The 17,474-nt window shown below is 41.3% G+C and overlaps 1 protein-coding gene across 1 annotated transcript; it reads left to right on the top strand.

Moving 5' to 3' along the window:
• The first annotated feature begins 1,167 nt into the window (after positions 1 to 1,167).
• On the top strand, positions 1,168 to 17,069 carry st14a (ST14 transmembrane serine protease matriptase a). Its single transcript, XM_061719812.1, has 19 exons — positions 1,168 to 1,472; positions 3,885 to 4,044; positions 5,267 to 5,397; positions 5,495 to 5,565; positions 5,700 to 5,866; positions 6,568 to 6,603; positions 6,816 to 7,050; positions 7,580 to 7,722; positions 7,812 to 7,915; positions 8,022 to 8,134; positions 8,228 to 8,364; positions 9,179 to 9,283; positions 9,364 to 9,471; positions 9,555 to 9,680; positions 10,780 to 10,902; positions 10,990 to 11,170; positions 12,059 to 12,330; positions 13,371 to 13,507; positions 16,284 to 17,069. The coding sequence occupies exons 1-19, from the start codon at positions 1,431 to 1,433 to the stop codon at positions 16,440 to 16,442; spliced, it is 2,550 nt and encodes an 849-aa protein (XP_061575796.1). The 5' UTR covers positions 1,168 to 1,430; the 3' UTR covers positions 16,443 to 17,069.
• The last annotated feature ends 405 nt before the right edge of the window (positions 17,070 to 17,474 follow it).

A 17,474-nucleotide genomic window follows, 5' to 3' on the forward strand; every position in this document is an offset into this window, starting at 1 on the left:
GAAAACTACTAAATAATCTGGACTCCTTCATACGGAAGAATTACACCCGATATGACATTTGTCAGCAAAATCAATGAATAAAAGAAGAAAGGTTTCAATCAACTATCTAACTTTTTAATATCCAGCAGGTATTTTGATCACTTTGGGTCTGGTTTCCATGGCAACCACAGCACTGAAACACACTGGTGAGAGTAATAAATACATCTCAACACAGATCCCACTAAAACAACAGTTCTGGTCTCAGTGGATATTCATTTCAGGTTCTAGACTAAGTAGACTGAGTTTACTAAGTTCAATTTCTGAATCTTCTCTTGCAATTTCAAATCCGTGAAATCAGAAATTCAGATGCTTAGTTTTTTTCCCTTGGTGCTTTGTTTTATTTATTTGAAATGTATGAATTCATAAAATCTGAATTTCTGAGTTTCCTTTCTAAATGTTTGAGCTCATAAAGTCAAAAAAGCTGTTCTTTTTTCCAAAGATAGATGGATAGATAGATAAATATTTACAGTATTAAATATACAGATAGATAGATAGATAGATAGATAGATAGATAGATAGATAGATAGATAGATAGATAGATAGATAGATAGATAGATAGATAGATAGATAGATAGATAGATAGATAGATAGATAGATAGATAGATAGATAGATAGATAGATAGATAGATATTTAGGGGAAGACCGTGTTTTCTTAAACTGAAACTGACGTCTCACTGTGGGTGTGGAAAAAAATGGAGATGAATCAGCAAAACTTGAGTCATCCTCGTTTCACAAACCCGCATAACGAATAAGATTACAGGCTCAGGTGCTGATACTAAAAATAGGCTCCACGGAAACGTCATCAAATCTTTTTTTTTTTCCTTCACTTCTCCGACTCTCCACTTCAGGGTCGTTCTGGGTCAAACTTCCCACTTGGAACTGGGAAATTGCGACTTCCGAAAACCAATTAGACGCCGCAGAAACACCTGAGCGGCCTGAATGTCCATTAAAGCACCTTTATTGTCTCTATAACTGATATTATTTTCTCTACCTGGCAGGTAAACAGGAAGTCCCGGGTGTAATATGACACGCAGACACACCCGCAGAAACCAGCAGCTCCCGGAAGGAGTTGGGTTTTTTTCTTTTTCTCTGTCGTCCCTCCTCTAAAGTCACACAGTCTGGCACACCTTGGCCAGGTTACCCACATCTGCCATCATTTCACTCGGGGACAAGCTTTATTTCAAAAGTTCTGACTACTTATAAGTTTTTGCACGCAGTTTCTGTGAGAAAAACCAAGGCTCGTTTCTAGGCAACAGGACCTGCAGGTTCACCTGGGACTCGGACTCACCTGGGACTCACCTGGGACTCACCTGTGCGCAGATTCCCGAGGACAGGGGCGTGAGGAGCGGACAGACACCTGTGTGTTAGTCCAGCAGGTCCAGGCCTACTACATGGACTACATGGACAGTGGACCCAAGTACACCCCCAAGACGGTGAGTCCCGCACAATGGTGGCACTGTTTCCTCCGTCTTAAGCAGGAGTTATGGTTCTGCGTTAAACCGGCGCAGAGCCTACGGCGTAGGGTACTCTGCGTCGGTGTAACGCGGAACCATAAATCAGCCTTTACCTGTTATTCAACTGCTGGTTTTCTTTTCAAACCCCGTCAAACAATTCAAGTCCTAAGTAAATCATTTGTGGGTTGTTTTTTTTCGAGTATAAATGCTGGTTTTCCTCTCATGTCTCGATACTTCTGAATAAAGACTCGAAATTCAACACGTTCAGGGACTTTTCGCTTCTAAAACCTTTTGCCAGAAGTTTAATTTGACCCTTTCGTTTGTTTTTGCCGTGTTTTGCAGTTCCCAGCGTTTGTCCTTGTATGAATTAAGTGTCTGATCTGCAGGTGGACCTGGATCACACATTGAGAGGCTACATGTATGACTGGGACTGTTTGGTTTTACCCCCCAGATTAAATGAAGAGCTAATTATGGGCAGCTAATTATATGTGTATGTAAAGGTGTATGTATGTATATATATATATATATATATATATATATATATATATATGTGTGTGTGTGTAGCAGAATAGAGACAGTATAGTGTAAATAAGTATATTTATATAAATATTTATATGGGCATGTGTGTACAATTTTATATAGAAATATTCAAGTGTGAGTATAATTACAGTATATAATAATACTGTTATTTAGCAGTGTGAGTACAGTGTGTGAGTATTTATAAATACATGTTAAATGATTAGTGAATGGGGGTAGGATTAATTAAAGCAGCACTACGTAACTTTTCCACCTTAATATCATATCTCCAGAGTCATTGTGATGGTACATCAACTTACAACAGGTTTAATGAACCTCTGTCTTGGTCTGAGGGGTCTGTATCGCCTTCACTGGCACTATGTAACTGAGGTTTTTGTCCAAAGGAGCCGCCAAACTCAACAAAAGCTGAAAATTACATTGTGCTGCTTTAAGTTTACACTTCTTCCTACTCCTTTTTTTTGCACATGTAAATTAAGATATCAAGTGTTAAAGGATGAACTTATTTAAACATCCTGCAGTTTCACACACCCAGCTCTCCTGTCACTAGTATTTCTCCCTGACATGATATAATAAGGAGAACACAGTCTCTGGTGCAGTTCCTGCTCACAGGAACATCTAAACCCAAACTCTTTGATAAAATGTTTTGGTTTTTCAGGCTTCTCCTCTTGAGGACTTTGGACATTTTTAGCTGGCACCCGTCATGGATAAGCCTGAATTCCTCCTGACAGCTACACCTGTTGTGACACGTCCACTCGCCTGCTGGTTGACATCCAGTTGACGTTACTACATAGCACCCTAGTGTCTTTTTAAGACAATAAAATAAATAAATACTGTCCTCAGAAGGTTCACCATCGGGTGCCTCTGTACAAATGTTGGTTAGATGAGTGTTGAACACGTTCTGATGATTACTACACTTACTAAAGGCTGTTGGGGATGTTATCAGAGGGAATGTCCTCAGGTTTCTGTTTTCTTTCATTGTAAACGGTCTCTGCTCTATTGTTTTGAGCTTGGCTTGTTTCTTGATGATGAGCAAAGAACATACTGGAAGATCAGAGCAAATATCAGTTCAACAGGACCGAAAACTGGTAACTCAGTGTGATGAATGTTCAGCCTGTTCTTTATGAAGCAAATGCTCGAGTTTTGCCCTCGGAGGTGGCGTGTAAAGCCTTGTTGTTTTGATCTGTGGCTTTAAAAAAAGATGAATCATTTGTGCTGATTTTCATCTTTAAATGAAACAACCTGTTAGATCCTAAGTCAACGTTAAAGTAGTGTTTGTTTATTTTGTTGTGTTTTTTTTTTTTTTTTTTTAATATCCCAGAGCGTTTCCGGTCTCTTGGACTCTTAGTTTGGCCTTTTGAAAGCTGCTTGTGACTGTTACGCTGCATGACAGCCGACACTCAGGAACTTGTTGTCTGTAAGCGGTTCGCTCCCAGCAGGTTTGACAGGATTTTACATGGTGAAACCTTTTGTACTCCTCCCCCCTCGGTTCAGCCGTGACTCAGACGTGAAGTTCTCTCCTGTTTCATCTCCTCTTTCTCAAACTGTGCTCTCGGAAATATTTATGTGCAGACTTTCTTTGAAGCTATGTCCAATTAGCTTCTCAAAGATGTCATCTGTTGTGTTGTTTTTTAATGGCATTGAAAGATAACAACAAGCTGGGGCTTCCTATTATGCAAAAATCTCTTTTATGTATGCTTTTTTTTTCAAATCACCTGCATGAGCTGAAGATCCTCTGTGGGGAAATGTTTTGGTAGCTTTAAGTCCACAAATATCTCCCTGTATAGTTTTAATCAATAAAAGTGGCATCTGTTGTTTGGATTTGGTCTTAATTTCGTCCATTTGTATGACCTCCAGGAAAGGGACTGGGACTCCGGTGTGCAGTTCCTGCCGGCAGCAGACAACAGAGCGGTTGAGAAGACGAAACGTTCGAGGAAGATTGGGGCTGTGATCGGCGTCTTGATCTTTATCGCCGTCGTGGCCCTGATGACCGGACTGCTGGTCTGGAACTTCCACTGTAAGTCCTGAACTACGGCCGTAGATTAAATAAAAAAATAAGCTGGATTTAAAATGTAATATAATTTAATCAACCTGCATATGCATTTGTGTGTTAGTCCAGTGGTTCTCAAATGGGGGTACGCGTACCCCTTGGGGTACGTGAAGACACTCCAGGGGGTACATGAGATTTTAAAATATACATATATTTAAAAATTAGCATCCATGCAAAAATCCTTTAAAAATAATCATTTCATAAATAGTTGAGGAAAATATAAGTCTAAATTCATAAAGTTAAGTTGAATAGCCTACTCCTGAAGATAAAATTATTATCCTAAAACCCCAGAGTATCCCCCACACCAGGATGGTTCCACCTAACCTGTCAAATGCCACCTGGCTTCACCTGTCAATCACTTGGACCAACGATGGAGTCGTGGTTGAAGCATAGCAGCAATATTTTTATGTTTAATAAATCAGTTACTGATGGCACAGTGCTCTGTTTTAGGTCTTTTTTTTACAACCAAAAGTGCTTTGCGCTGGTTAGGGGGTACTTGGCTGAAAAAATATTTCACAGGGGGAACATCACTGAAAAAAGGTTGAGGACCACTGGGTTAGAGAATATAGAAACAGGGAGCTGGATTCTTCCCAAAGTCCTCTTTCGACTGATTCATAATCCTAATTGTTGGAGTTTGTTGTATCTTGTTAAAACATTTTTTGTATAGTATTTCAAAAGATGACAGAAGTTTTACCAAAAACAGGAACCCCCGTAAAAAGTCCTGCCTCGTGGGCTGTCTCCTAGCACTCTCCAGTCACCTAAAAAAAGCCCTGATATGTCTTGAAACATGACAATAACAAAAGGAAAAAGGCTTCAAAAAGGGGCTCCTGTCAGAATTTAGAGAGGGAGGATGCGTTGGCTTTGTTGTCTTCTTTAAGTTCCCTGTGATAAATTATGAAAAGATATATGCGCACATGGTTTTGATAAATAATGAAATATTCATAGGCAAGCCTGACTTCAATGCATTTTATTCTGTTTATTCCCACATGAAATTGGTTGAAGCCCCAGAAAGAAAGATTAATAATAAATGCTTTTGAGGGTGGGAGAAAAAAAAAGTATACCTGAAAGACATTTGGAACTTGAAAGTGCAAAGATGAAGATTAAAACTTGCTTTAACGAGAAGCCAAAAAAGTGCAATCAAATGAAAAGGAGACTGTGTTAATTCAGTCCTGGTTCTGTGCTCTCGTAGTCCGTAAAAATGAGAAGACCAAGAAGATGTACAGCGGCTCCATGCGGATCACCAACCAGGCGTTTGACAACGCCTACGAGAACTCCAGCTCCCCCGAGTTCAAGGCGCTGGCGTCGCAGGTGATTCAACAGGTGAGACGACCCCGGCCCGGTTTCTACATCACACGCGTGTCAGTTTTGTTTCAAACGTGTCAGTTCCTGATTATTTTTTTTCTTTCGTTTGTTTCAGCTGAAACTGATTTACTCCAAAAGTGCACCGCTGGCCAAATACTATGTGGGCTCCACGGTTCAGGCTTTCAGGTACACCGGCGTTTCCCCCACAGACTTCCACGTTTTCAAACTTTATTTTAATTAACTGTGGATTATTATTCTTGAGGATGTGCTTTATGGAAGCTTTGCTGTTGACACCCAGTCCTTGTTCTGTTTGCTCTCAGTGAAGGCAGCGTTATTGCCTACTACCTGTCTGAGTTTCACGTACCTGCGGGCCAACAGGCAAACGTCGACAACGTTATGTCTACGATGGAGAAGCTGGTGGGCAAAGAGCAGCGTTCCGGGAATAGACCCGGCAACGCCCTGGTCCTTGAAGACGTTGTGTCCTCAGGTAGAGTTCATGTCTGTCTTAAAGTTTTGCAGGTTTCAGAATAGGGCTGCAACGATTACTCGACGCTGTCGACAAAAATCCATAATAAAAATAGTTTCTAACGAATTTAACTGTCGACTATTGTTGCCTGTGATGGACTGGCGACCCGTCCGGGGTGAACCCCTGCCACCCCCCGAAACGGGCTCCAGGAGACCCCCATGACCCTGTATAGGATCAAACGGATGTAGAAAATGGATGAATGGGTTTTGGCCAAAAAATAAGTAAAAATTCAACAGAGTGAGTGAGGCATTACACTCCTTCCTATCTCTGCTAGAGAGTTGCATGTGAGCAGTAGTGTTCAGCTATTGTTGTTATCACACATGTTTTATCAACAGTCGGGCCTCATCCTTGCTGACAATATGGCAGCAGTCGATGTATCACCACGGCAACTGGCGGCAAAGTTAATTAAAAGATGTATTTTTGAATGACATGTCCATCTTTTCTTTTAAATTAGCACATCATTTAAACAACCTCTGAAAAAGCTGAAAGCAAATAAGTCATTTGATAATTATGAGACTCATAATCCGATTAGTCGATCAATCGACTATCAGAACAGCTGTTGGTTGCAGCCCTATTGCAGAATATTTCACCACCATGTGTTGTTGTCACTGTTCCTGTGGCTGTGTTTGGCTTACCCCTGTCTCTTCTCTTCCCTTTCATAGCGCTTGATGAACGCTTGTTGTCGTCATCTTTCCAAAGTAAGTGAAACAAAACTCATCATCATACTTAAAAACTCTTTTAAAGCTAAGCAGTTTATGAATCTACACACTAAAAATGAGGATGTACGTAACTTAAGACATTCAGATTTGCATGAAAAGTGTACAGGGTGGTCATGTTTTTGACTTTATGCATTCAGAAAGATTTGATAACACGACAAGGCGAGCTGCTCTAATGGTCGTTTCTGTCTCAGGATTCCTGAGGTATTCACAACACGCAAAGCCCAACTACATCGGACACATCGAGTCCCCCGGCTTCCCCAACAGCCCGTATCCGCCCAACACCTTCATCCAGTGGCAGCTGCGAGGAGACCCCGACCACGTCATCAAGCTTCAGTTTGACGCGATGAATCTGGAGGAGAACTGCACGAACGACTTTGTCAAGATCTACGACTCCCTGGTGGCCATCGAGAGCCGCGCTATGGAAGAGTGAGTCGCTGCTCTCTCTCTCTCGCTGGCTTTTGCTCTCACTGTGGCACAGCTTCAGCTTTGGTTGGATGAGGCTTAATCTTGCTTGTAAGGACCTCTGCTGGTCAGCTGTTGTTGGGTAAAGTTTAAAAAAAAAAACACCCTGGGTAATGTTTATATTTAAATAATTATTTTGAATCAGCATCCACCTCAGAGTTTAACCGCTCAACCAGAAAAACAACACTCAGTTGCAGGCAGAGGGTGTCTGATGCACAAATGTGCACATTACTGTTTTCTTCCCACTAAAATCACCACATTTGGTGATTAAACACAAGTTTTAAGCAAAATATGCTGCCAGTTTCTGTAAAAGCAAAAGCTATGTGGGCCCAAGAGGGAATAAAGTGGTAAAATAAGAGATCTGAAGAAGCTGTTTAACCACAGCTACAAGAAAAACCTCCAGACTGTTACAGAGTTGGCGTTTAATACACCAACAACCGGTTACCTGATGATGACCTTTTTTTTTTTTTTTTTTAAATGTTTTCTTCCGCAGGATGTGTGGACGCTATTCACCCAGCGAGCCGCTGACATTTCTGTCCTCTCAAAATGTCATGCTGGTGACGATGGCCACAAACGAAGAGAAGAACTACCCCGGTTTCAAAGCAGAAGTCTCTCAAATCCGACGTGGAAGTAAAGGTTTGGACTGACGCTTTAGTGGAAGATAGTCAGAGCTTTTTCTCTTCGTTTTGAGATAAATGTGTAACATTTCCCGATGTCTTTAACAGAACTGAGCTGTGGTGGCCAGCTGTCGGGCGTAAAGGGCCGTTTCACATCTCCCAACTTCCCAAACTACTACCCTCCCAAAAGTTCATGTCAGTGGACGATTGAGGTGAGGCGTCGCCATCGTCATCATCGTCGTCATCATCTGCTCTTCATCCAATCACGTCATGAGTTTCAAAACGGCTTCGGATTTGACCTGATTCTCTTTGTTTAAGGTTCCTAAGGGTAAGGTGGTGAAGGTGACGTTCAAGAAGTTCCTCTTGGCAGAACCTGGCCAGAAAAATCTTAAGGAATGCAGCAAAGACTATGTGGAGGTCAACAAGAAGAAGTGAGTCAAACATTTGGCGTTTTTAAAGTGTAGAAAAAACTAGGATTACATAAGTAGGCAGGTATAGTCATTGCTTATAAATCCCATCCTCAGACTTTGTGGAGAACATCCTGGTGGATCATTAACTGAGACCAGCAAGACCAACAAAATGACTGTGACGTTTCGCTCCGATTCGTCATACGTGGACAGAGGCTTCGAAGCCGAGTATGAGGCCGTCGACGTCAAAGACCGTGAGTACCTGCGTCTCTGGTAGATGGTTTTACTGCCCTCTGGAGGGCGTTCGCCTCATGTGTTGTGGAAAAACCCATCAAAAGCTCTTTCACACTTTCACTTTCCAACTTTGTGAACAACTAGACTGAAACTGAGTGTCTAAGTGACCGAGAATAAGACTTGACAAATTATCCAGATTTCAGTAGGTTTAATTAAACAGTTGCATGCAAAAGGGTCAGAACATACATGAGGCATCTCGATGCAGAATCACAATGAAACGAAGGAAGCATACTAATTTTAAGGCACAAAAGATGATTCATTCTTACGATTTGAGTAGACAAAAACATCTTTAAGGTCCGTGTTAATCTATTTTTGAGCATACAACCAGTCGGTACACATAGGGCCTGATTTACTAAGATCCTAAATAAAGAGTACTAAATTGCGTGTGCACTGAAAAAGTTTGCACGTGCTGTTGTTGTGTGTTTTGCGGGTGATCAACTAAGATTGCTTGCGCAATTGATAACAGGTGCAAACCGCAGTATATAAATGAGGTGTTGCGCGTCTTACGGTTTGCGCCATGGAGAGTCTGGATGGAAAGCAGTTTTTGTTTAATTAGATTAGATATTCCTTTATTCATCCCTCAGTGGGGAAATTCACATTGAGCAGCAGCAGCAGTGCACACAACACACATTCATACACATACAGAGAAAAAGGATAAAAAAGTAAAAAATATATACAGAAAAAGGAAAAATAGTGCAGTATGAGATATTAGTAATTAATCAAATGGCCAAGGCTGAATTTTCCATGGCATCATGTGAACCGTGTCATCGACAGCTTGTCCGGAGAAGTTCCAGTGCAGAAACGAACGCTGCATCAACGAAGCGCTCAAGTGTGACGGGTGGAATGACTGTGGAGACATGAGCGACGAGCTGAACTGCAGTAAGTACTGGTTTGTTTGGAAGATGCTCCACATCATCGCAATGAATATTCTCACGGTTTCCCTGACTGTCGTCTTCCAGAGTGCAAGAAGGAAAGCATCAGCTGTAAAAACGGACTCTGCAAGCCCAAGTTCTGGCAGTGTGACGGCGTGGACGACTGCGGCGACGGCACCGATGAGAAGAACTGCGGTATGATCTGACTGCAGCGCTGTGTGCGAGCGCAGATGAGCTGGCGGTGAACTTACACGTGGCTGTCTTTATTTTCCTCTCAGGTGCGTGTAAATCTGGAGAGATGCGGTGCGCCAATGGGAAGTGCATGTCTGAGAAGATGCGCTGCGACGGCTGGGACGACTGCGGCGACGGCTCGGATGAGCTCAACTGCAACGCAGGAAGTACCGGTAAGACATTTTTGCCCTCCAGACTCAACTCAACATGTACATTAGGTGATTTTTAAATGTGACAAGATGCAGTTATCCGCCAAACGAGTAGAGCAGGTCAATCTGGAATTAAACTAACTTCGTTTTTAATATTTGTGCAAAAAAAAACCCAAAAGTTTTAATTTGATTACAAAAGAACAAAGACAAAACAGTTAAATTATTTTTGTGCTCAGTTGCAACAAGAAAAAAAAATGTATCTATGTAACTATTAGCAACAGTGTAGCTTTTGTTATGTTCAGCTCTCCTGGCGTTAACTAACTACGTCGGCATGTCTGCCGAGAGGCGCCACCTTGTTCCAGGTTGTGTTTCCTTTCCAAGCATCGACATTGACTTCAGTCTTCTTTCACCAAGTCTCAGTAGGAGATGAGATCTGAGCTCTGAAACAGCTCCGGCACCTTGAGCGTGGTGCCCTTCAAAAAAGATTTTGGTTGGATTTAGATGCATGTGGTCTGAGTTCGACTCATCAGACCAAAGGATGGAGATCAAAACTCCTCCCTATGTTTTTAGATGTTCACGGTCAAACCTTCAGTCTGGCTCTGATGTCCCGCCGTGTCCCGTCTAGGGAGAGTTCTCCTGAGACGACGGCCTCAGAGCCCAGTTGGGAGGCTACAATAGCGTTTCATGATAAATCAAGTCCAGAAGTTCAGCAACAATCATCTTTGCAAACATCCAGAGATTACTGTTGATGTTTCTCACCATTTTCTTTCTTAGATTTTTGGAAAGCTAACTCTCTTTGCTTGTTTTTAACTTAATTTCTGTCCTTTTCAATAATGCAACAACACAGCTGCTCTAGACACGATGAAATGTTTAATCTTCCACCTTAGACTGAATTAGGTATAAATATTTATTCTACATTGAAAAGTGAACCAAAAAGGGGCCTTAACACAGATAAGTAACTATTATTCAGCTTCAGAAAACCTCCGTTTGAGCATTTCTTCAGTACAGAGCTTTTTGCATCTGTGCGACCATGAATTTGTGATGTCAGACAGCGTTTCCTCCATGCTGGAGGAATGCATCCAGGACACGATCAATAGACGTGATTATTCTCATCTCTGCTCAGGCTCCCGTGTAACCTGCACCGACCTCACATACAAATGTAAAAACAAACAGTGCGTCAGTAAAGTGAACCCGGAGTGTGACGGGACTCAGGACTGCGAGGATGGATCTGACGAGGAATCCTGCGGTAGGTTACACACAAAACACCACTCGGACTTTTTACATGGCTGCGAGCTGCGACAGGTTATTAACTCGCTGATCGTTTCCTTTGCAGACTGTGGGAGGAGCGCTTTCAAGACGTCGCGCATCGTGGGTGGACAGGACGCAGAAGAGGGAGAGTTTCCCTGGCAGGTCAGCCTCCACGTCAAATCTAACCACGTGTGCGGCGCGTCCATCATCAGCCCAAAGTGGATCGTCACTGCTGCCCACTGCGTGCAAGATGATGGGAAAACGAGGTAAAGTTCAACTGTTTCCTGTGTTCTGGACCCGGGAATAACGGGGAATTCAGCTTGTGGGGTGGCGGGGTTAAAACATGCTGAAATGCCTCAAACACTTCTTAGATCCTGGAAATCTGAAATCGCACTGGTCCTGTTTGGACAGGTGGTCCAGACAATTCAGATGAGCATTCCCGCTGCAACTTGGACCACCACGGGCTTGCATGGTAGAGATGGATAGATGGTTGGATGGATAGTTACTTTATTATTCCAGAGGGAATTTCAAGATTAGATTCAAGCTTAAACAAAATACCTAGCATAGCGTCATGTTACCGGCTCAGTGGAAAAGAGGCCTAGATGTACATGATTGACCACAGCCTCAAAAAATCTGCGGACTTCCTGAAAGGAAAGGGAAACAAGTGAGAGATTAAACACCCATCAGAGAGAAATCAGATGTCTGAGGAGAACCGCTGGAGATGATGGGGATTTCAAAACTCTTACAGTTCTAGCTTCAACATGTGACGTCTTATGTAATATTGCACAAAGTTCTTGCACTGTTCTGGTTATTGCACAACACTTATTTCTTTATCTACATAATTCTATTTATGGCACTGCACTTTTTATGTTTATTTTTATTTTTTTTATTTCTATTTTTGTTTTTATCTTTTTTTTTTTTTTATCTTTATATGGGTGTTTGGTTTTTGAGGGGTTTGATTTGTAAACGACAGTGCTGTGTGAGTGAGATGGAGATGTCAATTTCCCAGAGGGAACCTCCCAAAGGCTTTAAAGTCGTCTATCTAGAGCTGCTTCACGTCTTTGGGCACATGTCCTCCAGCAGAACGTCTCCCGTGTTGCATAATTTGGCAAATATTTAATAATAAACCACAGCGTTGCCTGGTGTGTGCTCAGGTACTCGCAGCCGGGCACCTGGGAGGCGTACCTGGGTCTTCACGTCCAGGGACTGACGAAGAGCCATGTGGTGAAGAGGAAGCTGAAACAGATCATCCCGCACCCTTATTACAATCATTACACCTTCGACAACGACATCGCCTTGATGGAGCTGGACAGTCCCGTCACTTACTCGGACTACATCGTGCCCATCTGCCTGCCATCCCCCCAACATGTGTTTCCTATGGGTGACACCGTGTGGATCACAGGATGGGGTGCCACACGAGAAGGAGGTGAGGAAACACTACTGTCACTATTTGCAGCTTGTTGGGGGGGGGGGGTTAACAGGAGAAGTGACTTAATTTATCAAAGATGCATCCAAACAAAGCATTTTTGGCCCTCATGCACAGAGTTTGGGCTTGTTTGTCCACCTCGCAGTAATTGAGTTGGTCTCAAAGTTCACCAGAGTCAAGAGCACATCAGATCTGTTCAATATTTAAAGCTCAGCTGAAATTAGGCCACTGAGACGTTAATCACAAGTAGACCTGCAAATCTGAATGAAACGGAGAAGAATCAATTCAGTTTTATTAATATAGCGTCTATTACAACACAAGTTGTTTCCAGGCACTTTCCAAAGATACAGAACACAGACCCCCTTGCAATTATTACATAAACAACGGCAGGTAAAAACTCTCCTAGTGGGAGAAAACTGTATTAATTATATTATGTACATGTGACTGATACATGGTTAGTTGATAATCCACAGCAACGGCTGTGCTTTAACACGGAGAGAGAGAGGACCACAATAACGTGTGCTATAACTTATGTGTTGGTATCCATCTGAGGTCACTTTTACGTTAAGAGCCAGAAAAGACCAGATTTAGTTTTTTTTTGTTTTTTTTTTGTTTGTTTTTTTAAATCATACCCTGATATGTTAGAGGTTATAGTTTCTTTGTTTGTTTTTACTTCAAAGAATAGTTACGGCTACTAAAATACTGTCTTTGATGAACTGAAATGTGTATTTTTCTTTAAATTAAGTTTATGTAATTACTCGGGGATCAGATGTCATCTGGGGAAAAAATTAGTTCTTAAATGCTCCTGGTTTGACTACAGATGGTTAAATGCAGAGGAAGAATTTCCCATTGTGGGATTACTAAAGGAAACATTTATGTATTTATTTTGTTTTTTTAAATGACAAAAATCAGCACAATGATTTCTTAGCCTCTACTTTTTACTTCCGGTGATGGCCTTGTATATAATTCAGTACATCTGATAACGTCTACTGTAAGATTAGAGTGGTGTTAACCTCCACTGTTTGTTTTGGGTCATTCAGGATATGCTGCAACAGTCCTCCAAAAGGCCCAGGTCCGAATTATAAATCAAACGGTGTGCAACGACTTAATGGCCGGAGCCATCACATCCCGGATGTTGTGTGCGGGAGTGCTGCAGGGCGGAGTGGACGCCTGTCAGGTGATGACTGCTCTTACTCAGGATTTATAGTTCTCTCTCTTTGCTTGTCCTCCTTTTTGCCTTTCTGTTTTTCTCTCGCCTTTATCTCCATCTATGCTTCCTCTATGTTTTTCCTCTCTACTCTAAATGCTCTGTTTGCACTGGACCAGTATCATCTGGGGACCTGCGGCAACTTGTAGTAATAGGAGGACATCTCTCATATTAATCCAGTATGAGTGCACAACATCGGTGTTTTGTAAAGTAGAAGTTCCATCACAGATTAAAACTAGATTATTTCAGTGAGAACATGGGATCATTTTAATTTCAGGTGAACACACGTCTTAATTATTCAGTGTTTTTGCTGGCAGGAATTTTTTTTTAAAGAGAGAAAGAAATCGTCTATTTATCTTTTCTGGCACAATTTTGGGAGTTCCAGTAGTTCTAGTGATGATATGAATATGAAAAAGCTTTAATGTCCCCGAAGGGCAATTTGGTTTGCAACCACAGGACAACATACATATATATCCCACTTCAAACACACAATACAATAAATAAATAAATATAATAAAAACAGTCATCACATCACATTGTTCCCCCTATAGGCTGTTTAAAAACTTTACCGCATATATATATGTATTATATTTTAGCCTATTTACACCACATATAACCAAATGATATAGTTTCGGTCAATGAAAATGTAAAAAATGTGTCAGAATTAATGGAGATCTTTAAGACAAGAGACTCAGAGCCGCAGACGAGCAACTGTGAGATGGATGGCTTGGTATAACAACTTCCTATCTATTATCAAGCTCAAATTCTTGTTTGACAGCACAAAACCTTTTAGGCTACAGCGACAGCTCCGGTTACAGTTCCCGTTCATACTGTTACTATGGCAACTTAAGCACACAGCCCGCCATGTCATTTTCAGCTTTTGTCTTCTGTGCACCATGTTCTAGCTGAAGAACAGCTGGGTAGTGTGCGATCAGGTGCCTCCAAATTAATATTTAAAGTTAGTTAAATGTCAATTGTTTAAAAGAAATCCAAATCCTTAACATCTGCAAGTCGTAGTGAAACACAGACTTTGCTTATCGCGTATGAATGTTCTTCGTGAAACAGGTATTGGGGTTTCTGCAGGATCTGAGGTAATACTAATCCTGTGTGAACAGATTACACCGACAATATTTAACCACACAAAATGACCAGTTGTTCAATCTCATCATTCAAAATGTCATTTAACAGAAACAACTTGTTACTTGTGCTCAACTGTTCAGAGCAATGTAAAGGTACGGAAAAAAGGTGAAGAGTGTAAGAAGGGTAGCGAGCATGGAGACAGAAGGGATAAAAGTAGTGATGCCAGCTTTTCTGTTTGGCTCGTCAAATTTTGGATCTGACAAAACACAGGAGGAAGAGTTGAGGATGCTAAAGTTTTCATTCCGAGTGACAAGGATGGATAGAATTAAAAACGGCAAGGGTTCAGTGTTGTGGAGGTGTCAGAGACTAGATTGAAATGGTTCAGATAGACAAAGAGGAGATATAATAGTGGGGAGAAGGATGTAGTGAGAGGAAGGAAAGAAGAGAAACGGCTTTATATGTCCCATATTATGTCTTTCTGGATTTATTGGGTTGTTTTTTGTGTTTTTTTTTTTTTTTTGGCTCAAAAGTTCAAAATTGACTCCAACTGTAAATATGCCAAACTGTAGCACCTGACTGGCAGGAACGTGTGGGATTGCTTTAGAAAGGTAACCAATAACAAGGGAGCAATGGGAGGAAGAGGAGGGCAGACACGGTGCTAATGCAGCACTTAAAATAGAAGATTTAGGTTGAACAGATGCAGAACCTCATTACAAGATGCCTGAAATATTCAAAGAAACAAATGTGTTCTCAAGTCAAGTCAAGTCAGATTTTATATGTATAGCACAATTTGTGCACAAAGCAACTCAAAGTGCTTTACATAAAAACGTTCCAATAGGCTTCTTGAATTACAAACAACATCATACAGAACACAATAAAAACATTAACAGGAAGATTAAAAAATAAAGTTAAAAATTAAAATAGAAATAAGAAATTAAAGCTAACGGTCGATTTTAAAAAGTGCGGCGGTTTAGCAGCAGTTAAAAGCAGAAGTAAACCTAATGGTCTTTAGCTTAGTTTTAAAAATAGGCAAAGTTGGGGCAGATCTAAGGTTTTCCGGGAGCTTATTCCAGCTATATGTGGCATAATAGCAGAAAGCGGCTTGGCCATGCTTGGTTTTGGTCCTAGGAACAGTTAGCAGACCAGTCCCTGATGACCTAAGAGATCTAGGGGGTTCATAGTGTAGAAGCAGTTCAGAGATGTACTTTGGGCCTGACCCGTTAAGAGATTTATACACTCGTAGGAGTATTTTAAAATCTATTCTATTACACACTGGTAGCCAATGCAGAGATTTAAGAACTGGTGTAATGTGTTCAGCTTTCTTGGTTCTTGTTAAAACTCTAGCAGCAGCATTCTGAAGACATCCAAACTGAGCATTGTAGTTTCAGTAAATGACTCTAGATCTGGAAAATGAGAAATGCTTTCCAGCTTTTGTGTGTGTCTACAACAGTGGGTGTGAAAATTGTTTTGGAAACACAAGACGCAGCATTTTGAGTTCCCTTCAGAGTCCTCTGGTCTCAAGTGGGGGAAAAAAAATCAGTGAAAAATGGAACAAATCACCAAGAAGAGAAAATTAGTCTGAATAATAAATTGTGCCCAAACCTGCCTGCACAGAGTGCCTCTTCGCCCTCGCATGTGTTTATATCTGTGTGTCGTCGTGTTTCAGGGAGACTCCGGCGGTCCTCTGTCCTTTCCTGATGGCAAACGGAGTTTCCTGGCAGGAGTGGTCAGTTGGGGCGACGGCTGCGCTCGCAGAAACAAACCCGGCATCTACACGACGGTCACCAAGTTCCGTGGCTGGATCACAGAAAAGACGGGCGCCTAATCCGGAGTGTAAAGGTCAAACGAGGTCAAGGATACGGACTTGAACTGGGACGGGTACCACAGTGCAGATTTCTGCTCAAGTATAACGCTGCTCAAACTGACTCCCTGTTGCAGCTGCAGTGGAGAATGCACTGATCTCTTCAACAGCAACACAATTTTAGACCGACTGTGATCTTTGTAAAAATGGGGTGGATTCATTGTTTTTAAATGTAAATAAACATTTTATTTTGCATATTTTTAATCATGTCTTCATGGAGATTGTTATACTCTAAATAGTTTCCATTTGTAAATGTTACTTGTACACATGGATGAAATGTACATTGTTACTCTGTTTGTGTTTTATGTGCTTCCCTCTACAGTTTTTCTTTTTTTTTTCCATTCTGCTTTCTCTATAAATTAAATTAAATGATGACAGTCTCGTTCCACCTTACCTCCTATGGATTGGTATCTTAAATCAAAGAAAATCCCTAAAAATTGAATGATGTGATTTCTCATACTTTGAAGAGCTGCCATCAGAGAGAGATGCCTTTAGCTTTTATTTTTTTTCATAAACAGTCGTCCCAATTAATTTAGGCTGTATATTCTGCCAGATGTCTTTTGAAATAAAATATTTTAAATACCCTTAGAATGAGCATTATTCTTTGCGTTTGTACAACTCAACTATGGACTTTGCTCCCACCAGACCTCTGCAACATCAACTGTCTTCCACACTTCAAATAGAAACTAAATACTCTTCTGATCAGACTTTCCTAATCCTGAAAGGTGGAAAGCCTGGACCGATGTCTACAGTTTATGTTCATCTGTCCATGCATTATTCTATAGCCATTGTTTGTTCTCATGTGGGGATTTTATCTAAACGGTGACTTCGAGAGTCAGGAAGGTGCATATAAAATGTATTGTCATAACTGATCGTCTTCTGCAGATGGGAATAAACAGACTGTGTGTCAAGACTGAGGACAGTTGATCCTTTGGGAATGTCAGAAAGTTGTGCTCTGTAGGTTCCTGAAGAAACTGTTCATTTTTCCCATTTCAT

The sequence above is a fragment of the Cololabis saira genome, chromosome 4 (assembly GCF_033807715.1).
Source record: "Cololabis saira isolate AMF1-May2022 chromosome 4, fColSai1.1, whole genome shotgun sequence".
In the NCBI taxonomy this organism is placed as follows: Eukaryota; Metazoa; Chordata; class Actinopteri; order Beloniformes; family Belonidae; genus Cololabis; species Cololabis saira.

Excerpts from the sequence above, each read along its gene's own strand:
- st14a (XM_061719812.1), top strand. The coding sequence starts at position 1,431 with ATGGACTACATGGACAGTGGACCCAAGTACACCCCCAAGACG. Across the intron at positions 8,135-8,227 it reads GTGGAGGTCAACAAGAAGAA|ACTTTGTGGAGAACATCCTG; the intron begins GTGAGTCAAACA and ends TCCCATCCTCAG. Across the intron at positions 9,472-9,554 it reads CACCGATGAGAAGAACTGCG|GTGCGTGTAAATCTGGAGAG; the intron begins GTATGATCTGAC and ends TTTTCCTCTCAG.